At 40.4% G+C, this 23,480-nt stretch overlaps 2 protein-coding genes across 2 annotated transcripts in view; both read left to right on the top strand.

Annotated features, from left to right (window-relative positions):
- Positions 1-19,082, top strand: part of LOC101627069 (zinc finger protein 45) — a 33,718-nt gene extending 14,636 nt beyond the window's left edge. The window contains exons 1-4 of the mRNA XM_004693934.2: positions 6,301-6,352; positions 13,301-13,343; positions 14,899-15,025; positions 16,513-19,082. Coding sequence (XP_004693991.1) covers positions 13,329-13,343; positions 14,899-15,025; positions 16,513-18,335 — 1,965 coding nt within the window. The 5' untranslated portion in view covers positions 6,301-6,352; positions 13,301-13,328 and the 3' untranslated portion in view covers positions 18,336-19,082. Of the gene's footprint in view, positions 6,353-13,300; positions 13,344-14,898; positions 15,026-16,512 lie in introns of the transcript that reaches the window.
- Positions 19,083-22,888: 3,806 nt separating this feature from the next.
- The window catches only part of LOC101627070 (zinc finger protein 234), a 10,915-nt gene continuing 10,323 nt past the window's right edge, over positions 22,889-23,480 (top strand). The window contains exon 1 of the mRNA XM_012733652.1: positions 22,889-22,916. The gene's annotated coding sequence lies outside the window, so the exon portion shown is untranslated. The remainder of the gene's footprint in view (positions 22,917-23,480) is intronic.

The following is a 23,480-nucleotide window of genomic DNA, read 5'->3' as shown; positions in this document are numbered from 1 at the left end:
AAATATGCTGCTGAGGGGAGCAGCAGACAAAGTGAGAGGTCTACTGCACCATGTGGGTCAGCTCCTTGATCATGGATTGAATTCATGTTGCAGTGGCTGCCTATAGCATCATCGTGCTGAAACTTAACCCCTTGTGCCACCAGGGAGCCCCCTTGAATTTCTATTTTGGATGCAACAAATTCATCGAGTTCCCACCACAGTTTTTTCCTAGGTCATGCTCCACAAAAAAGGAATATTCCACGATTGCCCTCATTGAAGATCCATCATACTGTGTTTTGGGGAATATTTTGGGAAATGAGAGCTGCTCTTAGGAGTATCTGAATCATACTTGTTCCTGTATTTTATAATATATACATTATTTTAAAAAATTTCCACATTATTCTCTACATGTTCTTGCATATAAGTTCCACAGTTGTTAAAAATTTTCTTTTTTAATTCAAAGCAAACTACCAATACAGGATCAAGTGAAAAATCTATACTCTGGCCAGCATAGTAAAAAATAAAGAGACTGGAAAAAGTTATCCTGAGAATTTCATGACAAATGCCAACTGCATTTTGCTGTAACGAACAAAAATAAAGCTGAATAGTTACAACAAAATTGAGGTTAAAAATGGACAATAGTTGAGACATTTTCAGGGGACATTATATTGTGATAGCAAAAAAGAAATCAACTATCCAACCAAAACATTTTAAAAATTTAAATAGAATCCAGTTTCTGAGCTTATAATTTTGTCCAGGTACAAATGGCTTTGATTCTCATACAAAGAAAATAGATTTTAGATGGAGGTAGTAAGAGAGATTAGAAAAATAGAATTCTGGTGTTATTTGTTTTATCACCAATATCAATCCCATATGAATGAACTAAATTTGAAACTCCTAGGATTGACCTAAACAAATATTCTTGAATTGAAAAATGCAATATTTTAGACTGAACGTTTACTGGATATGTTCAAGAACAGAAATTAGGTGACAGAAAAAAAAATCAGTGAGCTGGAAGATAGACAATAGAAATTATCCAATCTGAAAAAAAAAAAGACTTAAGGTAAATAATAAGGCCAGTGGTATGGGGGAGGGGCAATATCAAAAGATATAACCTATGAGTTTTTGGAAGGAAGAAAAGGGAAGGGAAAAATATTAAAGAAATGATGGCCAACATTTTCTGAAATCTGGTAAAAAATCTAAGTGTACAGATTTCATAGACTCAGAGAATCCCCAACAGGATTAATACAAAGATAGCCATATCTAAACACATCATACTCAAAGTTTAAAATCAAAAGCACTAAGAAAATCTTGTAAGCATCCAGAGAAAATGGCACATTACATCTGAGGAAAGATAATTCATATTCTCATAACCTGTGGAGGCCAAAAGTCAGTGCAATGGTATAGTATCTTTTTTTAAAAGACAAAACAAAACTTGGAATTCTGTAGCAAGAAAAAAGTATTTTTTAAGAACAAAGGGGTTTCAATTAGAGGAATTCTCAAAATTCATCACCAGCAGATGTGTACTCAAGAAATGACAAGTTCTTCAAACAGAAGGGAACTGATTCCAGATAGCAATACATATCATGAGAAAGGAAGAAAGAGCACTAGAAAAGGTAAAAAACAAAAGATGAGATTTGTCTAAATTTATTTAAAATACATAAGACTTTAAATTTCCAAGTGGAATGCCAATGTGACCTTCCATGGATTAGTTATTAACTGCAAAGAAAGATATTTATCAATACACTGGAAAGAGCTGGTAGTCAATATATAGAGATCAAGCCTATATGCCACCTGATATTTGACATCTCTGTGAGTAGTTTTGTCAAAATGTTTAATATAAAATTTAGGCCTATATATACAACCTCCATTTCACAATAAATACAAAGAAAAGGACAGTAAGCCCCAAAATAATGAAATTGCAAACCTACGTGTTACTTCTGAATCTTCAGGCTAAGTCACAGAAAAGGTGGAGGGTAAATTTTTGACCAAATGATAAGTCCTATCATTTAAAATGCATGAGCTTATTTTGTTCTTTTTGTTTGTTTAGGTCATCATTTTGAAGACATTTTTTAAGCAACAGTAGAAATTTGTAAATGGACTAAATATTATAGGAAATTATAAAGCTACTATTACTATCAGTAATAGTGCTTCAGTGGCGACGTAGATTATCTTTCTTTTTTTAAAAGATTTATTTATGCATACAGAACTGGGGTACAGGTCAGAGGTGTGGAGGGTGAGAGGATTCACCAGAAACAGAGCTGGGAGCAGAACAGGCAGATTGACAAAATACACTGCTGAGGGGAGCAATGGATGGGCCAGGAGATGTCTGCCACACCATGTGGGTCACTGCCCTGGCTGATCTCAATAGCTGCAAACCAGGTGTCAGTTGGGCTGTGAGCTCATTGGAAGCTCAGCTGAGGAAGAATCTACTTCAAGTTCATTCAGACTGCAGGCACCCTTCCTGGTGGCAATATAACTGAGAGCATCGGCTTTTTGCTGGCTGCCAACTGGAGGATCCCTCAGTCCCAAAGTGCCTCCTGCAGATTATTGCAACGTGGGCTTCTCCCACATTGCCATTTACTGCATCACCCCAAGGTGAAGCTCAAGCTCCAGTCTGCAGTAATGGAGTGCTACATGACATAATGAAATGACAGGGATGACATTTCTTTATTTACCCATTATTTTTGTAAAGTAACAATCAAAAGAATGACAGCCACTCATCTTTGTAATTTTTCCTCTGGTTAGAAGCAAGTACCAGGTCCTGTTCATACTCCAAGGGAGATTATGCAATGGACACCAGGAGGCAGGACTCACGGCATTATCCTCACGGCCATCACATCTAGCTTTAGGACTTTTTCACTATGAATGAGTACTCTTCATTTATTTTGTACAGTGCCCCTCCACTTGCTTTGTCTGATGTTGTCATAATTGGAGGGAGATCATGAATTTTTGGTAAAACCAAAATGACTTTCTTATCAGAAAGTGTTCAAGATGTTAATGCTTTATTACCAGAGACTTGGGTTCCAGGACAACCCGTTAAATAAGCCACCCCGTTAAATAAGCACAGTCACCCAGTTACATACGCACAGTAAGGCACTAGTCACTGACAGACAAGCGCTACAGGTCATTTCTCTCTCACAGTCTTCTCACAAATCTGTTTTCGATCCGACTACGCCCGTCTGCGTCCGCACCACCTCTCCTGGCGACCTCGGGTCTCAATCACACTCCGATCTGGAATGGCTGTAGCCTCCACTAACTGTCACTCTTAGGCACGACCAACACACCGCTCTGAACTACAACTGCTCGGCTTGGGAAGAGGACCTGGAGCTCAAGGGCGATGTGCCCGATGGCTTCTGGGAAATGCAGTCCAGCGGGAACAGTCATGGCCGCCGGAGCCCCTCTGTTCTGTAGCCTGTGCTTGTGGGGTCCTGGAGTAGACGTGTGCAGGCGCGCCGGGGGGCATGGTGCCAAAATGTGCAGGTGGGCCGTTCCGGGTGCTCCTCCTTGTGTGGAGGATGCTTGATTCTGAGTCCAGGATGTAGAAGGCATGTGCACTGCAGAGCCTCGGTGGACTCTGCGGTATGGTGCCTGCCACCTTTAGGAGGGCAGTGTTCATTGATAAATAATACTCATCACTGCATAGAGGGAAAACTTTATTTTTGGAAGTGAAAATGAGGATTCACCTGGGTAAACCGACTGCGTGGCAAGGGATCCCAGTCTGCTGCCTGTTTGCCCCCATGTCCACCCTTAGGTAGGGTTTGGTTTCTGTAAGGTGTGGAGATGGGTGGGGTTTTCTCGGAAAGGAGGAGGGTACATTGATTGAGATGCGCACAGGTAGAAACAAAGAACTAAGTTTTTTTGTTTGGTTGGTCTTTTTTTCCCAGTGGGCTTGTGATCCCTGGTCACAACTCAGATTTTATTTGTCCAAGTCAAACTTTTTATGGTTTACATGACCACATAATTTTGAGAGTACAAATTTACACCAACATGTACATGGTTCACTCTCTCCCCCACTCCACCAAAGCTCCTGTGACACTAAACTATCACCTTACTCATCCTTTCCCTTCTCCACTTTGGTAACTACTGTATTTTTCACAAAGTTTGAGTTATTTTTGTTGTGTTTTGCCAGTTTGGCTTTTTTGTTACTTATATTCAACGCTCGAGTGAAACTGTGCTGTAACTGTCTTTTGCTTTCCAATATTTTACTTATAATAACCATTCAAGAGCCATCCATTTTGTTCCAAAAGGCATTATTCCATTTTCTCAATAGTTGAGTTGTATTCCATTGAGTGTATATATATATACCACAATTCTTTTCTAGTCGTCTGCTAATGGGCATTTAGGATGATTCCATGACTTGTCTATTTTGAATAAAGTTGACATGAATATAGGGGTGCACAAGTCTTTTTATATTAGTAAATAAAAACACGTTCCTTGGGTAAATACCTAGAAGTGGTATTGATGAATCAAATGGCATTTCCATTTTTAGTTCTTTAAGGAATCTCCATAGCATTTTCGATCTAGGCTCTACCAATTTACATTCCCATCAACAGTGAACGAATGTTCCTTTTTCTCCACATCTTGGCCAACATTTGCTGTTATTTTCTGTCTAATATATACCATTCTCACAGGTGTTATCTCATTGTGGTTTTGATTTGCATTTCTTGAATAATAAGTGGTGTTGAACATTTTTTCATTTGCCTGTGGCCATCTATATATCTTTGGAAAATTGTCCATTTAGTTATTTTGCACATTATTCTTTTTATATCTTATGTTAAAATTTTATTTCAGAATTGTGTGTATATATTAATAAGGTGAAAGGATTGGCATTTTCCCTTTCTTCTAAAATATTTTTGGTCAAATTTTTATATTGAGCCTAAGTTTGTTCAGTATTTTTATTGTTATTCAGAAATTACTGAAGTAAACTGAAGATTAGGACACTATCTTTCACCATTGAGATTTTAATTTTCATTTGCCAGATTCCTGAGGGAATTAGTAATACAGGATCACAATAATACAATTTTAGGGACCATTTGGAGAAGACTTCAGTCCATATTGGAGTATTTAATTCTTTACTTTCAATCTTTAGCTGTAGACTTTTTCACTTACTTTTATTTTTTATAGGGAAAGGGCTCTCTATTAATTAGGGAATCATATGATCAAATGGTTCCTATAATGAAAAAAATATTTTCCACCTAGAGAGAGTACTTATGTGACATCTGAGATGGCCTCAGTGGACATTATTCAAATATTTATAGCTTCTCCTTTGTAATCTATTTATGTTCTTGATTTTTAAAAAAAAGACTTTCATAATAAAATTTGAAAAATACTTAGTTTCCACTTAGAATAAAATTGGATTTTATATTATTAATAATGGAGCTATATATTATTAATATATATTCCCATTTTATTCTAATATATTAATAATATATAGCTTTATTTTTTGTTAGTTTGATTTCTCAAGACTTCGCTTCACCCCCTTCTTCTGGAATAATCGAGGACTTCTTAATTTCAACTGCTTTGTTGAATTTTAAGGTACTTTCAGATTCTTGGTTATAAAATCATGAATTTGGTAATTTGATTCCCTAATATGAACAAAGAAAATTTTTGTCCAGATTTTACATAGGTAAAAAGTATTTTCCTACTAAAATACTTCCTACTATTTTCTGCCAGTGCAAGAGAACTTAAGCTAAGGGAGGGCCAATAATTTTGAATAATTTTGCTGCTTTTGTATCGTGTCTTCTCGTTGACCCATCGCTCGCTCTGTGTGTGTGTGTGTGTGTGTGTGTTTTAAATAAAACCAGGTCCATCTACGATGGCTTGTGTACGAGCAGCTCTAGCCGCCCCTTTTGTAATCTCTTTTTTTTTTTTTTGCACACACAAAACATTCCTATATAGTTTTTCCCCATATTTCCAACTTCTGTCACGGACTAGTAGGGAGAATGCTTAAAAGAAAATGCAAACCCAGTTGTGGCACCAACGACCCTACTACCTAATGCAAAAGAGAATTTGCAGGCTAGCGGGAAGCTCAGCCCTACAGAGGATTCTGGGACTTGTAGTTCAGACGCTGCCAGTGACTGGCGCATTACTGCTCCGGGAGTTACCTTCTCACTGGGTAAACAGAAGAACATAATGCGCTACCGTGTAGTTACTCTGATTGCCAGACAGCAAGAATACGAAGTCCATTCTATTACTGATGCGAAAATTAGATTCAGGCAGTCGGTGTGGTACCGTCATTTCCGCCTCAGGGGGGCGGGGCAGCTGCTCTTTCCCTCGGTGGATGCTGGGAAGTGTAGTGCAGGGTCCAGCGTTGTCCGAGGTACTTCCGCTACAGGGGGTTGCGACCGCGGCCTTCGTTTCTCTCCGGCAGGTGAGTGAACCCGGGATTAGACTACCCTTTAAAACACTTTTTTGACCAGGTCGTGGGGTGAGCCAGTCTCTGTCCTTGGTGACGGGGAAGAAAAGCCAACCCAGCGGCAGCGGGCGGGGTTGAGGGGCGGGGGCAGCCGCTTTCCGCAGGATTTGAGGGTCTCCCAGACTCTTGTTACCAACCTGTACCCCCTTACCTTCCACATGCACTGTCACTTTCAGACTGTAAAATGTTGAATGAGAACTTCGTCTTTCTGTGCCTCAGTTTCCTTTTCTGCAATAGGGGATATTACGAGTTCTTACTCTTACGCATTTGTTTATCTAATATAATGGTATAGTACAAATAAAAGGTTTAAAATAGTTCAGGCTTGTGGCACAAAGTTATTAGCTGTTAATTTTTAATGCCATTAAACAACGAGAAAAGTACTTCTTTAGAAGTTCCTCAGAGTGTCACTGGCTCTTATCTGATCCTGCAGCAAAGCAGGCTGTGTCTGGACGACTCCTGACCCACTTCTTAAAAAAGAGTGCGTGGACCACAGATATAATCAGTGGTTTTTCAGGACCCCGGGCAATATCGTGGTCTCTTCCAGCCTCCTGTTCTTCCCTTGCCTTGACTTAGGAAAGAGGGTTCCCCTTAGGAGGGAGTGAATTCTGGGCTCCTGGCAGCATCCCCATAGTGACAGTACTTGGCATGCATGTGCCTGTTCTGTTCCAAGTAGAAGGCATTTTACTCATTAACAAATGTTTTTACTACAAAGGTGTTCAGTTATCGTTAAATGATTGGGGAAATATGGAGAACATCTGAGGGGGATGAGTAGTAGTCATAATAGTTAATAGTGAGTCTTAATTATAATTCAAAAACTTTATAAAAATTAAGCATTTCGCCTTCACAAGATCTGTGAAGTTCAATATGGGCATTACCCCTAATTTACAAGAAAGGAAATGGAGAAAGAGCATGAGTTACTTATCCTTCCTCTCACCATTGTTGAGTGGGATTTGAGTCTAGGCTTGTATCTCTAGATATCCTTTGCCCCACAGTTAAAATGTCCAAATAGGGGCCCTCCCTGGTGGCGCAGCGGGTTAAAGCACAGCACTAAGAAGCTGAAACCACTTCCGCATGAGCTCGATTCCACTTCCGCATGAGCTCGATTCCCGCCTACCCCGGAGGTGACCACATGGCGTGGCAGACCTCTCCTGACCTGGCCGCTGCTCCCCTCAGCAGTGTACTTAGTCAGTTGGCCTGTTCTGCTCCCCACTCTGTCTCTGGTGAAGTCTTTCGCCACCTCTGAGTCTCTGGCCTGTACCCCAGTTCTGTATGTACAAATAAATAAATCTTTTAAAAAAAATGTCCAAATAGGAAATAGGAAACAAAATAGTATATTTAACTGCTCAGTCATAGGAAGTTGGCTGGAGAAGAGTCATCTGGGAGTAAGTTGTGGAGGTTCTTTGGAACTTCATTGGGAAAGATTTAAAAAGCAGTGTTAGTGAGTTTGAACTTTTTATAAAATTTTGTGAGAATTCTTATTTACTTCTATTTTGAGCAGTATAGTGCATTCCTGGTTATAGAAGAATTGCACATTCAGTGTAGAATATTTAGAAAATGTAGAACTAGGTAATGGAAAGTATTAATAAATACTCACATATGAGATATATATATTGATACGGACAAAAAGGATATAAGCAATTATTAATACTTAGCAGTTTTTTAATGTATATCCTCTGTACTTTATGAAATTGTCACCACACTTTTCATAATTATCCCTTGACTCTTTCCTATGGACGTTTTCAAACATAGAATACCCACATAATAATCACCTCGCTTCAATCCTTGCTAATCTTGTTGCTCCTCCTCTCCTCACACAGATTTTTTTTTAGAGCAAACCAAGTTGTTAAGTAAATAAGACTTAGAAATTGGTTACATATGTCTATATAAGTGTATATGTGCATTTGTTCATATATGTTTATATATGAAGTGAGGTTAGCTTGTATTAATTTTCTAGGACTGCTATAACAAAATCACACTGACTGGGTAGCTGAACAGAAATTTATTTTCTCACTGACCTGGAGCTAGAAGTCCAAGATCAAGGTGTTGGCAGGTTTGGTTTCTCCTGAGGCTGCTTTCCTGTCTTATAGTTGGCTGCCTTGCTGTATTCTCACAGGGTCTTTCCTCTGTGTACAAGCATGCACCTCCCTTTGTGTGTCCAAACTCTTCCCGCAAAGACAAAAGTTTTATTGGTTTAAGACCTACCCTAATTGCCCACTGCAAATGAAATCACCTCTTGAAACACACTGTCTCAAAATACAATCATGTTCTGTGATACTGGTGGTTAAGGCTTCAACATAAAAGTTCAACATAAAAATTCAACCGGTAAGAGGAATATTAACTCTTGGCAATTTTAAAAGAATGTTACTTATATGAGAAAACTAAAAAGAGTTGCAGTTGGGGAAAGGAAAATGATAACTATGCTCATTTGGAGTTGCAGTTTTCCCTGTCATAAAGCTCTTGGTTTTTTTTTTAGAGTTTATTTATGTATACAGACCTGGGGTGCAGGCCAGAGGTGCACTCTGTCACCAGAGACAGAGTGGGGAGCAGAGCAGGCAGATTAATGAAGTACACTGCTGAGGGGAGCAGTGGATGGGTCAGGAGAGGTCTGCCACACTGTGGATCACCTCTGGGGCTTGGGATCAAACTTGCACTGAGGCAGCTGTGACCAGCTTGCAGTGCTAGCTTGCAGTGCTGTGCTTTAATCCTCTGTGCCACCAGGGAGGACCAGCTCTTGGTTTCTTAAGTCTTACTAGAGTCTCATCTTGTTATCACGGTGCACAGCACGAGGCCACCAGAGAGGAGTTCTTCAGTGAGTAAGTGTGATTCATGCAGTTAGGATTAGAGAACAAAACACAAAGGCAAAGACCTTGTCTTCTATTTCACTTTTGGGGAACCATAGAGTCCAACTTCATAGATTTCAAAAGATGATATACAATGGTGCATAATGTCAATTCAAAACATTTCCTTAGGAACATAAAGTTTTTCTCATGGGGATGATGAAATAAGTTAACATTTTGGTGGATACCTCTTATGACTCAGAGAATTTCTAATGCTTTACATGTACTAACTCATTTTTCATAACAATGTTATTATTACTATCATTTTGAAAATAAAAAAGCACAGGCAGTGAGGGGTCAAGGTAGAATCACCTCAGCAGCTTGGTTCAGAACCTCCTGTGTACTCAGTGACTGGATAACCCTGGGAACATTTTTACTTTTCTGTGCCTCTTACCTGTCAAGAAATTACCTGATTTCTTACCTGTCAAGTAAGGACAATGTCTCTTCCGAAGATTTTATAATGATAAAGAGCGATGTTTTATAAAGTGCTTGAAATAATGCCCATGCCCAGCACATAGTAAATCCTCTCTGTATTAAAGACCATAGTTTCCTCTGTCAATTATAGGTGAATAAGCAACTAGAAAAATACAGCAAAGTAATGTTTTCTACACTGCTTTCTCCTTTGACATTTCAGTTCTGTCATACACTGGAACAAAAACGGATTGTTACCTTAATATATGTTTACTCTTCAAACCAGCATGCACAAATTTTCTGTCTTGTGAGCCTGGACATTTCCTGTGGGATGACTATGTGGTCTCTGTTGCAGTCAGAGGTTTTAAATCTACACTAGCCGGTAGGCAGCCATTATCCAGTGTGAGTAGTGAGTACTTGAAATGTGGCTGGGCTAGTGCTGTACGTTAAAGGCACACATGGATTTCAGACACTGGCTTTGGGGGAAAGAAAAAGAAACATCTCAGTAATTTTTGTATTGATCGCAATTTGAAGTGATAATATTTTGGATATATTGGGTTAAGTAAAATGTGATTGAAATTAAGATCATGTGCTCTTTTTTTTTAAGATTTATTTTATTTATGCATACAAGAGCTGGGGTGTAGCCAGAGGTGCAGGGGGTGAGAGGATTCACCAGAGATAGAGTGGGGAGCAGACTAGGAAGATGGATTGAAATCTACTTAGGGGGATATGGGCAAGACAGGAGAGGTCTGCTGTGTCATCTGGGTCTGCTCCCTGGATGGGGATGGAACCATGCTTCAGTGACTGCTGATAGCTTCATAATGCTGAAACTTAACCCCTTGCACCACGAGGGAGCCCCTTACACGCTTCTTCGTAAAATGACTGTTAGGAATGTTGAAATTAGACATGTAGCTTACATTACATTTTGTGAGACAATGCTGGTATAAGTGGAAGTCCTCCTGTTCACTCTGAGAATTTGCTTCCTGGAACATTTATTACTAAGAACATTTAAGCCTCTTGGACTTCTCAACGCCTCTTAGAATGAAGGGAAATAGGAAGGAATTAGGCCTTCTCCCTGACCCTGGTTTCCTGGGTATCCCTGGGCAGTTCAGTTAACTCCTTAAGAGACACAATAGAATAATTCAGTAGTTCTCAAACTTTGGTCATAGTCAGAATCACCTGGAGAACTTGGTGAACACAATGAAGACCCTGGCCTATACTATTTGAATGAATCTGGGCTCATGTTTTTTATTAGCTTTCCATTTTATTCTGGTCTCATTCTGACCAATTCCTAAGGTGGACTCCTTGCCCAAAGTAATATAGATGGCTGAACAGAAGCACCCACCACTGGACAGATAGGACTGGCATCAGTTTTTTAGTAACAGTCACAGCCTTTCAGAGGATGATATCACATACTTGATATCACATACTTTGAAGGACCACAGAAATAGACTGGCCTCAGAAATAGGTGATCTGGCAGGGAAGCCTATGTAGGTGGGGTTTGTAGGGACAAGAGTGTAAAATAACCATTGGTTTCTGCAGCTTGGGAGAAGTCGCATGATGCCGCAGGGGTTAAAGCATAGCACTACGAAGCTATCCCCAGCATTGCACTGACCGTTCTGCTCCCCACTTTATCTCTGGTGAATCCTCTCTCACACACACACCCCAACACCTATGTCCTATACCCTAGTTCTTGTATGCATAAATAAATAAATCTCTAGAAAAATAATGGAGCATTTTGGGGCCTGGGGTGTCAAGGACATGACAGACAAGGAGTCACCTTATCCTTACTCTGAGAGTTAAAATGAGATGCTTAGGTAGAGAATGTTTACTGCTAAACCTAGAACTGAATGAAACCCCCACACTACTTTCTTGTAGGTCATGAGAGGAAGAGATTGTTCTTTATAAGGAAAAGTTAGGTATACTCCGAGACAGACTAATTTCTGTGACATTCATATTGTTGTTACTCTTTCCAATTTCTAAATAAGACATTGAGACTTGAGTATTATTGAGTTGGAGATGCTGGTATTCAGTTACCAGTAGTTTGACCACAGAGTCTACACTGTTCATAAGTGCTTGTCTGTTGTCTCTTTTTCATTCAAGCAGATTCTTCAGCTTTAGAATTGACTCCCTGTGTCTGTCTTTTTTTTTTTTTTAATCCCTTCCTCTCAAGCTTTTATTTCTCTTCCTGTGAGACTTTGAACTCCCAACTGCTTATTTTTGCCTCTTGAAAAGAGACAAGATCTCTAGAACTGGCTATCTTGTAGGTTTGCCCCTGCCTCTTGACCTCACCAAGCCTCAGCTTCCTCTTCTGTTCAATGCGGATAGCCATCAAAACCACTGGCATTTATTGAGAACTTCTTAAAATGCCAGGGATGCCAAGAACATTGCATAAATTAGCTCTTTTATTTCTTTCCATAGTCCTCTAACATTCTGTTTTTATCCCCTTTTGATGGGTGAGGGTGCGCACACAGGCTTAGGTGATTGGACCAGCACAACAGTTACTTTGTCTCAGGTATGTGGGAGCTTTCTTAATAAAGCAAGACATGCTTAGTGCTTGGCCAGTCCCTGGTATGTATCCAGTGCCTATTGAATGTTAAACATTCTTGCTTTTACTGTTTTTATCATTACTGTGATTACTCTAACTTGTTAATTTAAGTGACATACTGACATCTATTTATAGTTAAATAAATCTTGCAGAGAAATGGGCTTTTGTAAATTTTTCATCATCTGTGTGATGAAGTCTTTTTTTAGGCCCTACTGTTAACAAAGCATATTACAACATTTGGAAACAAGTCGTCCATATAGTCAAGTTCATAAAGAAAATAGAATAGTGTTTCCCAGGGGTGGAGACAGGGGTTCTGTGCAGTGATTTTTGAAGGGGTACAGAGTCTCAGTTAAGGGTGGTGACAGTGTTCTAGACATGGACAGTGGCAATGGTCACCCCAGACAGTGGGGTAAGTTTTAAGTTTCATATATTCTACACAGATAAAAAAGGCAGTTACCTATGTAACCTTAAATATTATGCAAAAGCAACAAATTAAATATGACAGAGAAGAATGAGATATTTCAGAGATTGAAGGTAATATGACAGTGACTTTAAAGGCTCCCTTGGGAGAATCCACTGATGAGAATGGATTTCATGTTACTGAATATTGGCTGTTTTGCTGACACTGCCCAGAATTGAGGTACCCTGAAATTGTTCTCCAAGCTTCCTGTCTACTTATTTAAATCCTACATAATTCTTATAAGATAGGCATTGTTAATCCTACCGTGTTACAGATGCAAGAATTGAGGCAGAAGTAGTAATAATTTGTCCAAGATTTTACAGCTAGCATGAACTAGCAGCTAGCCCCTAGATTTCTCTTATCATCTGGGTGCTGTATCTCAATTTCCACGTTCCCTGGAATCAGAATCATAGCCTGGAAGCTACAAGGAGAGCTCCAGTCAGGGCCCCTGCGTGCTTCAGAGGTCACTCGCTGCACAGAACTCTCAGCCCAGGGGTGAGTGGTGTAGGAATCCAGCCCTCCCCTGCTCACTGAGTCACCCTGAAGAAGGGACAGCCTTGCTGTTTTTGCATAAAGCAGCCTGTGGGCTGGCCACAGCCTTGGCCAGACTAATGGCTTTTTTCCCCTTCCTTCATTGTGTCTTCCAGACTTGGTCCCCTGCAGAAAGAGGATAGCATGACCAAGTTCAAGGTAAGTTGGGCCTATCTCTCAGAGTTTTAAATTGTCACTTAATTTTTCAATCTTTAGACACATTCTGTTTATTTCTTGGGAAATTTTCTGTTTTATTTCTTAGTCCTTTCTTCTTGGGAAGGACTAAGGAGAACAGTAGGTGTTATGAACCTCATCTGTGTCAGTTGACCATTACTTTTTATCTTAGTGCAGTTTGTCTTTCGTTGTTTAATCACATTTTATAATTTCACAAATAAAATTAAGAAAAAAGTCAAGAGCAGTGAAAAATTCAGTAAATCCTGTGTATTTATTTTCCAGGGAGCAATTGTCTTCCAAAACTCATTTACTTTACATTTTGGTTCATCTGTCTCCCTTTATTGTCAAACCATTTTAAGGAAAACCTATACCTTGTCTGTTCGCTCTTAAATATTTCAGTATCAAAAAATTTTTTTCCACTATCATCTCAAATGAAGACATAACCATACTTGACAACACTGCCAGTATTGTTGCTTAGAAATTAAACAATTCCAAATACATATTCAGCCTCTCCCATTGTCTAAACATACCTGTTTTGTAGGCTTCTTAATTTTTTTTGTCAAGATTCATAAATAAATAAATATTTTTAAAAATATATGCATGAAGGGTCCTCCCTGATGGCACAGCAGGTTAAAGCACAGCACTCAGAAGCTAAAGCCACTTCTGTATGAATTCCATCTCTGCCCCAGAGATGATCCACATGGCGCGGCAGACTTCACCTTTCCTGACGCACCCACTGCTCCCCTCAGCAGTGTACTTTATCAGTTGGCCTGTTCTGCTCCCCACTCTGTCTCTGGTGAATCCTCTCACTGTCCCTGCACCTCTGGCCTGTACCCCAGTTCTGTATGCAAAAGTAAATAAATCTTTTTTTTTTAAATGCATGAAAATACTTATAAGCTTAAAAAACAAAAGCTCCAATTTCTAATACAATTAGAAATCTAAAAGAATAGAAATTTTCCAGAATCATGAGTGAATCCCAGTTGGAATATGGACAAAGTATATTAACAAGCAAAATGCTAAAGAAAAACTGAAGATGGCCAATAAATATATAAAAATAAGAGCTTTTAACAGCCAAATAAGTGCAAATATTATCAAAATAAATTGCTTTCTACAGGTCAGATTGCCTGATCTAAAACATTGGTTCAGTTCAGTGTTGTGCATAGCATGGTACGCTTACAATCTGTTGGGAAAAGTGTCAAATAGGTGGAAAGTTGAAAATCTGCCATCATGCAAAATAACTTTGAAGTTGCATCATCTTTGACCTTGCAATTTTTACTTCAAACTTTTCCTGAGAAAATAGATGAGGTACTGTTATTTAGGTAAAAAGTTGTTCTTTTCAACATTGATTATGAAAAACAAATCGAAAGCCTAACCTGCACCACTGGGAATGTTTAACTATATTATAATAAAGTGGACCACCAAGTCTCTTAGGATCTGAACCATTTCCTTATACTTCCGTTTCCCTCTGCTCAGTGCCACCCTTCTTTCAGTGGCTCTTTGTTGTAAGATTTAGGTGCAGTGTGTGTTTTTGGTGTTGCAGGAGCCAGTGACTTTCAAGGACGTGGCTGTGGTCTTCACGGAGGAGGAGCTGGGGCTGCTGGACTCCACCCAGAGGCGGCTGTACCGGGATGTGATGCTGGAGACCTTCAGGAACCTGCTGTCACTGGGTGAGGGCTGGCCTTAAGTGACTGTGGTGTGTTTGCATCATAGATCTACCCCCTTTGTGCTCATACCAGGCATCTTTGCTTCTCAGTGTCTTAACTGGTCTTCAAGGGAGATTCCTCTTTTTCTCAGCTACCTATGTGCACTCATCTCTCCCCTAGAGGCCACTTTTGTGCCTTATACTCCTCACATTCCCTCTCGCCCACAATAATTTTTGTCATGATTTTGTGATGAACATGATTTTCTCATTAAATAAGTATCCACTTATTTAATTTAGTCCTCTACCTGAGGAAGCCTTTCATCTAGCAAAACTGCTTTTTCAAATTATCCATCCTATTATGGACAACTTACTTGAAAAAGCTATTTTATAATATGACACAAAGAAGTTAAAGGGATTTATCTTAAGTCATTTATACATCCAACATATATTTATTTCTCCTTTGTCAGGCAGTGTTCAGGAGTGGGAATAAAGTGGTGAATAATATAAAATGCTTGTCCTCATAGATACTGTCTTCAAATGGGAGAAGTCATTTAAATAAGATAAAGGACATCTATAATGTGTTATGTGTAACATATGTATGTAAAAATCAAGTGTGAGAGCTATTGAAGATAGGGAAAATTTATTATTTATATTGGATGATAAAAAAGGCCTCACTGATAAGCTGTGATTTGAAAAGAAAGGAGCCAACTATATAGTTCTTCTTGTACAGTATTGACTTTGAGACCCTATACTTACCCTTTTTGCATGTTCTTACTCTTTTGTAAAAATCAAGCTTTTGATTTTTTTTTCTTCCTGTAGGTTATAGAGCTTTAATTGCTCTGAGGCTTCTAAAATGATGTATACAATTACTGTAAAACTCACCCCCCCAGTTATTCTCCTGAACACTATTTCCCAGCAGAAGGTGAAGGACTTTGTTTACACTATGAACTTTAGGCATGCAGGTGATAATAGTATTTTCTTCTGACATGTATCTTTCCAGTACAGTGCCTCAACTTTGGAGTAAACTTTCAATAAAATAACTCAAAGCAAGGCTTCAGCATTCCCAGGGGACCTCTTCTGGTAATCTCTCTATAAATGCTGTATTGAGCGTTTTTGCCATATATGCATGCAGTAGGCAGACTGCTGTGGAAGCTATTGATCAGGTACCTGCTATAGAAGATGACTAGTAAGTGAGGGGCAGCTTTGTCCTTGGGAAGAAGTATTTTCTTGCTCGGTAGACTTTAGATTTCTAATCTTCATCTCACTCATAAAGTATGATTGTAAATGGACTAATGCATAGTGAAGGACAACCTGGTAAACTACCTCTTGGTTACTAGAGACATGTAAATCGGTTACTAGAGACATGTAAGTCACGGAATATAAGCCATGATAAAAAGAAGTGGTATCTTCTTCTGCTTTACTAAAACCTTAGGGTATGGGCCTGGATTTATAGCCTGGACATTTTTGAGTAGACACCATAATGACCTATCTAAATTCTCTTTATCCTTTTAGGAGACAAGAATCTAAATGACATAGAGACTCTTCAAGAAGCAGGATCAAAGTACCTGCCACATGGAGAGCTTTTATGCTTACAAATCTGGCAACAGGTTACAAAGGAATTAACCAGATGTCAAGATTCCATAGTAAATGTTCAAGGAACTAGCTCTCAGTCAGAAAAACATGGTGACACACTCTATAAAGATGAAGAATTTGGCTTTAATCAGAGTTTATATCTTCAAGTTCACCACAGTATTCATTCTAGAGAAAAATCCTACAAAGGGGAGGATTGTGAGAAAGATATAATTCAGGATTCTCATCTTCAGATTATCCAGATGGCCCATGCAGAAGAGAAGCCCTATAAATGTGAAAAATGTGAAAATACCTTTCGTCGGTTTTCAAGTCTTCAGGCCCATCAGAGAGTCCACAGTACCGAGAAATCATACAAATATGATGTATCCTGTAAGGTTCATACACGTCAGAGATCACATGTCCATCATCATCAGAGAAGCCCCACTGGAGAGAATCCATACAGATATGAGGACTGTGGGAAGAATGTTGGGAAAAGCTCCCATTGTCAAACTCCTCTGATAATCCACCCATTAGACAAACCCTATAAATGTGAGGAGTGTGGGCTAGGCTTCAGTCAGAGGTCATATCTTCAAGTTCATCAGAGAATCCACATGGGAAAAAAACCTTATAAATGTGAAGAGTGTGGGAAGGGCTTCAGTTGGCGTTCACGACTGCAGGCTCATCAGCGAATTCACACTGGAGAGAAACCATACAAATGCAATGCATGTGGCAAGGGTTTCAGTTACAGCTCGCACCTTAACATTCACTGTAGAATACACACAGGAGAGAAACCCTATAAATGTGAGGAGTGTGGGAAAGGCTTCAGTGTAGGTTCACATCTTCAAGCCCATCAAATAAGCCACACTGGAGAGAAACCATACAAATGTGAAGAGTGTGGTAAGGGCTTCTGTCGGGCCTCAAATCTTCTGGACCATCAGAGGGGCCATACTGGTGAGAAACCCTATCAGTGTGATGCGTGTGGGAAGGGCTTCAGTCGGAGCTCAGATTTTAACATCCATTTTAGAGTCCATACAGGAGAGAAACCCTATAAGTGTCAAGAGTGTGGGAAGGGCTTTAGCCAAGCTTCAAATCTTCTAGCCCATCAAAGAGGTCACACTGGAGAAAAACCATACAAATGCGATACCTGTGGGAAGGGCTTTAGTCGGAGTTCAGATCTTAATGTTCATTGTAGAATCCACACAGGAGAGAAACCCTATAAATGTGAAAAGTGTGGTAAGGCCTTCAGTCAGTTCTCTAGTCTTCAGGTACATCAAAGAGTCCACACTGGAGAGAAACCATATCAGTGTGCTGAATGTGGGAAAGGCTTCAGTGTGGGTTCACAGCTGCAAGCCCATCAGAGGTGCCACACTGGAGAGAAACCATACCAGTGTGAGGAGTGTGGGAAGGGCTTCTGCCGGGCCTCAAATTTTCTGGCTCATCGTGGAGTCCACACAGGAGAGAAACCATACCGATGTGACATATGTGGTAAACGCTTCCGGCAGAGGTCATACCTTCAAGCCCACCAGAGAGTCCACACTGGGGAAAAACCTTATAAATGTGAGGAGTGTGGGAAGGTCTTCAGTTGGAGCTCATACCTTCAAGCCCATCAAAGAGTTCATACTGGAGAAAAACCATACAAATGTGAGGAGTGTGGGAAGGGTTTCAGTTGGAGCTCAAGTCTTATCATTCATCAGCGAGTCCATGCTGATGATGAGGGGGACAAGGACTTTCCTTCACCGGAGAGCTACAGGAAAGAAGCTCAATAAAATTAAATGTTTTAATAGTTCAAATGGGTGCTGAAACAGTCCAGTTACCAGACTGGTCATAGTTATCAAAACATTTGTTTTATGAAAGCGTATTTCAACCAGAACTGAATATGTGACAATGGTTTGGTGACTACACTGCAGAGAAGCTTCATAAGAGTGGAGACAGACTTAACTCAGAACCTTGACATTTGGCAGGTAGGACAAAGATAGGCTAGGAAGATGAGTTTGCTCTGGAGTTAACCACAAGTACTAAGATGGAAAAACGCCAATATCTCTCACTTAGATTACAAGCTCCAGCGGGTTAGGAACTTTACCAGATCTGCTGTCTTTTCAGCCTTTTCAGTGTCTAACCACCATAGGTATTCAGTAGTTACTAAGTGAGTGAAAGAGAACAGCCAGTTGAAATTTGTATTCAGTCCATCTGTAACAATTTCTTAAAATTGTATTTTAGAATTCTACAAGACTTGGAAGGCATTTAAATTAGACAAAATTTCATTTCCACAGCCCTGCAGGTAATGTGAACTAGCATTTTCAAACTGAAGATGTAATAACCCATTAGTGAGTCTAGAGAGCAGTTCACTACATTGTGAACAACACTTTGATGCCAACAGTACTTTATGAGGTATACCTTGCATGCAGTAACATGCATAAACCAGAATTTCTTGCTTCATGAGTTTTGACAAATGCCTATACTTTGTATGATCACCTGTTAATGTACACAATATTTCTATTAAATCATAAAGTTTCCTTGTGTGCACTCCTGGTCAGACTCCTGTGGCAACAAGTATCATTTCTGTCCTCCAGATGACTTCGGTCTGTTCTTGAGCTTCATATGGGCTCACTATGTATTTTTGTGGTTTAGTGTGTACTCTTCTACATCTGGAATCTTTGCATCAAATATGTGATCACCACAGATACAGAGAAACCATTTGACAAAATTCAACATCCATATAATTCTTCAGTAAAATAAGAGGCATCTACATAAAGTCCTACACACTAATAGTTTTTTTTTTTTAATTAGGAATTATCTATGTGCAGTAAGTTGATCTTGGGAGTCACTGTGTGTTCTGGCAAAAGATTACTGACATGTTGCCACCACCACAGTCAAGATATTTAAGTTCCCACCACTTCCTCTCAAAATTCCTTATTTTTCTTTATTCAGCCTCACTCCCCCCCCCCCATGCCCCTGGCTGTCAATCACTGATCTGTGTCCTGTCTAGAGTTGGTCATTTCCAGAATGTCACAAATAGTATCCTGTACTGAGTAATGTGCAGCATCTGTCTCGTCTGTCTTCTCTCATTTTTCCTTCTGCACCTCATCCATCTTCATGTATGTGTCAGTAGTTCTTTTAATTGCTGAGGAGTGGTATGTTTCATGGATGTGCCATAGTTTACCCGTCCTGATGGCTTGAAAGGCATTTGGATTTCCAGGTTTTAGCATTTTTGAAGATGGCAGTGATAAATGTGTGTGCTGGTTTTTGTATCTATACAGCTTTCTTTGTCATACAAAATGCTTAGGGATAGGGTTACTGGGTTGTTTATGATAAGACTATCTTTGACTTCATGAAAACCTGACACACTTCAAAATTGAGTTAGCAGTTTGCATTCCCACTGTGGTCACACACCAGGGTTTTGTTGTTTATTTAGTTCTGGCATTTTAATAAATATGTAATGGGATCTCATTTTGGTTTCAATTTGCAATTACCTAATGACTATTTTGAGCTTCTATATGATTGCTTATCTATATTCCCATTTTCTTTGGTAGACTTTTCTTCCTGGTTTTTGAGAGTTAATTTATTCTAGATACATGTCCTTTGTTAAATGGACCCTTTCCCTTAGGTCCCTGCTTAGCTTTGCAACCATAACAGGCCTTCTTAAACCGCCCCCTACAAATAACAACCTATCTTTATTTTTTCTGCCTTATGTCATATCATATATATTTTTAAGATTTACTTATTTATGTATACAGGAACTGGGTTACAGGCCAAAGGTGTGGGGGCTAGAGGATTAACCAGAGATGGGGAGCAGAACAGACAGATATACTGAAACACTGCTGAGGGGAGCAGTAGGGGAAACAGGTCTGCTGCACCCTGCGGGTCACCTCCCTGGCTAGGGATTGAACTCGTGCTGCAGTGGTTGTGGATAGCTTCACACTGCTGTGCTTTAACCTGTTGTGCCACCAGGGAGGGTCCTCATATTTTGTCTACCTTTTTTCTCCACGGTGAAATAATCTGCCATGGAAAATTTTATTGTCTATTGCTCTGTCTTCAGGCCCTAGAACAGCCCTGGGACATGGCAGATAATGTGTAAATATGAATGAATTCATGGCTGGGCATGTTTTGCTGGTAGTAATGTTCTGATAGTTTCTATCCTATTTGTAATCTCTAAATTCTAATATAAGCTTTTAAGTGTATTTCACAGCTCACTAAAGGTCTGTTGTTTTCAACTGGGAAGACAAATGTGAAAGTACATCTTGTCTGCCTCCAAAATTTTTCCAGTGTTCAAAGAGATAGCCCACACCCTCATAAGAAACTACTGCATAGCCTTTCATGTTTGATTTTCAACCCAAGTCACTCCATCACTATGCTAACAAATGATCCCTAGCCCAGAACAATTAAGATACTACATAACATTTCTTGTCTTCAGATGGCTACCTTTCTGGTTTTTACTTACTGAAATGATTCTTAGCGTGATTACATGTGTAAACTAGACCCACGTCCCAGGGGATATTTCTAAGCTTTGTGGTTCTGAGGAACATGCCTTCTCTGTGGTTTTCCTAGAGCCCTTTGTAGTGGCCATAATTATTTTTGGAAAGAACTGCTTTTGGAAATTGGGATTCTGATATTTATTTCTCCCCACAAATGGGAGGGGGATTTATTTCACCAGCAGTCAATTTATAAGCTGCCTGTCTTGCATGCTATAGCTATGTGCATCCCATTTACTTTTTTTTTTTAAGATTTATTTATTTATTCATACAGAACTGGGGTACAAGCCAGAGATGCGAAGGGTAAGAGGATTCACCAGAGACAGAACGGAGAGCAGAACAGGCAGATCGACAAAGTACACTGCTGAGGGGAGCAGCGGGCAGGTCAGGAGAGGTCTGCCACGCCATGTGGTCATCTCCAGGGCAGGCAGGGATCAACTCATGCGGAAGTGGCTTTAGCTTTTTAGTGCAGTGCTTTAACCTGCTGCGCCACCAGGGAGGGCCATTTACTTCTTACAGAGTCAACATCCACATAATTGTCACCAGGATTCACTTCTAGGATGGAAGTGACACCACTTACAACTGAATAGTACTTTTTCCTCACACACTTTGGGCCATCAAGTGAGGGGGGGGGAAACACATGAAGTATGTGGACAATAATTAGACATAAATCATAGATCTAACCTCATAAAAAAATTCACAATAGAGAAAAGATGGGAACTGAATTATTACCTTAGAATAGACTGGTCAGACTAAGTAATATAGTGATATTTTCTGGTTGTTCTAACTGTGGTGGCGAAAGTGGAAAAGGAAAAGATGAGCTCATGGCCCTAAATTCCAGACACAGACAGCCAAAAGCTTCAAGTCATTATTCATTGGCTTATTGACATTTTCTTGGTTTTGGTGTCCCTAGTGAATGGACAGATGAAGTCTACTAAATTGTTATTTGATCTACACAAGTAGAATCTAGGTCAATCAGTTTTTTGTTTGTTTGTTTGTTTTTAAGATCTATTTTATGCATACAGAACTGGGGTCCAGGTACTCAGTAGTGTGGGTGTGTTGAGATATTCCTCCTAAGTGAAGGAGTTGTTGCATCTAACCCTCCACAATCAAAGACAAGTCACAATACTTAATAGGAATACTTGGGCTTTGTAAAATTTAAAATTAGAGATGTGAAGCTTAGGATATCTTTCTTGAGAAAGGCTTTTCTTTCTGCAAGTTGTGGATAGATGCTAAGAAAACACGTTCTTCTCTAAGCAGTTCAAAGTGACCTTTGTTTTCAGTCCTTACAAACAAGGCCCAGTTCACGCTTGCTCTTACTCCTTAGGAGAAGTTCCCTGTGGTTACCTAGAAAGATCTGCAATAGTCAATGAACACATGTCCCTTAGCCGCTGGAAATGTCTAAAGTACTATTCAGTTTCCACTTTTCCAAAAGCAGAATCTACACTCCCTAAGGCCGACAAGCTGGAATGGCAAGACTTTTGCCTGGGACCTCGGGGACACCTGAAAGTGAAAAACAGTAGCTCCGGGGTTGGGCATTCCGGTATTAAGCGGGGCGGCTGCGTCGATGTTCACCCGCAGGTTCGGGACGTGTAACGCAGAAGAGCAGTGCTGACGCCGGTTTTCCCTTTACTGCCTTCCCTTCGGGGACCAGAACTCGGGAGCCCGGTGTGGTGGCAGGTACTGCGGCTGCAGTACAGACTGCAGTTCAAGTTTCCCGCGGCTTTCTTGGGAGCGTAGGTCCCAGTGCGCTCAGGCACTGCGTTGCCGGGGAGCGATGTCGAGGAATTCTGGGAAATGTAGTCCAGGCGCGCCGGGGAGTCGCAGGCACTTCCGCCCCCGGGGGACAGCGAGGCAGTCATCTTTCCCTGGGTGGAGGTGAGTCAGGTCGTGTGTTCACGACCCTTTCGCACTTTCCCGAAAGGCGCCCGGGGCCAATAGCCAACGGCCTTTCGTTTGAGGGGAGAGAGGAGGAGCGGCTGTCAGCGGAGGTTTGAGGGCCGGGTGACGACTAGTACCCTTTGCACTGGGGCATCCGAGGGGGCGGGGTCGGGTGGTGCTTCGCAGGTTGGAGGTTTCCAGGGTTCCGTGCACCCCTAACCCGACCTGCTCACCTGGAAGACCTCCTTTCCTTGCTCTTTTGTAAATGGGAAAGCAAAGCAACACTTTCATATGTGATATCGCGAGGCGAAAACAGTGCAAGTAAAAAAAAATCAGACTTGCAGGAAACACGGATTGTTGTTAGCAATGCTGCTCTTCTATGCGTGGCTCTCCTTTCACCGTGAGCTCTGGGGAACCCAGGAAGCCGATTGCTCCTGACCTTTTCTGATTTATTTTGGAGAGAAAAGGGACAGGGTTGTGTGTAGTTGGCACCAGGAAACATCAGTAATTTATTGGTACTGAAACACACTCCTGGCATTTCACAATCCCTTCCCTCCCCCG

This window comes from Condylura cristata, unplaced genomic scaffold (assembly GCF_000260355.1).
Source record: "Condylura cristata isolate star-nosed mole 26May11 unplaced genomic scaffold, ConCri1.0 scaffold00041, whole genome shotgun sequence".
Taxonomy (NCBI): Eukaryota; Metazoa; Chordata; class Mammalia; order Eulipotyphla; family Talpidae; genus Condylura; species Condylura cristata.
The sequence above is the reverse complement of the archived record's forward strand: the minus strand, read 5'-3'. Positions and strand labels throughout refer to the sequence as shown.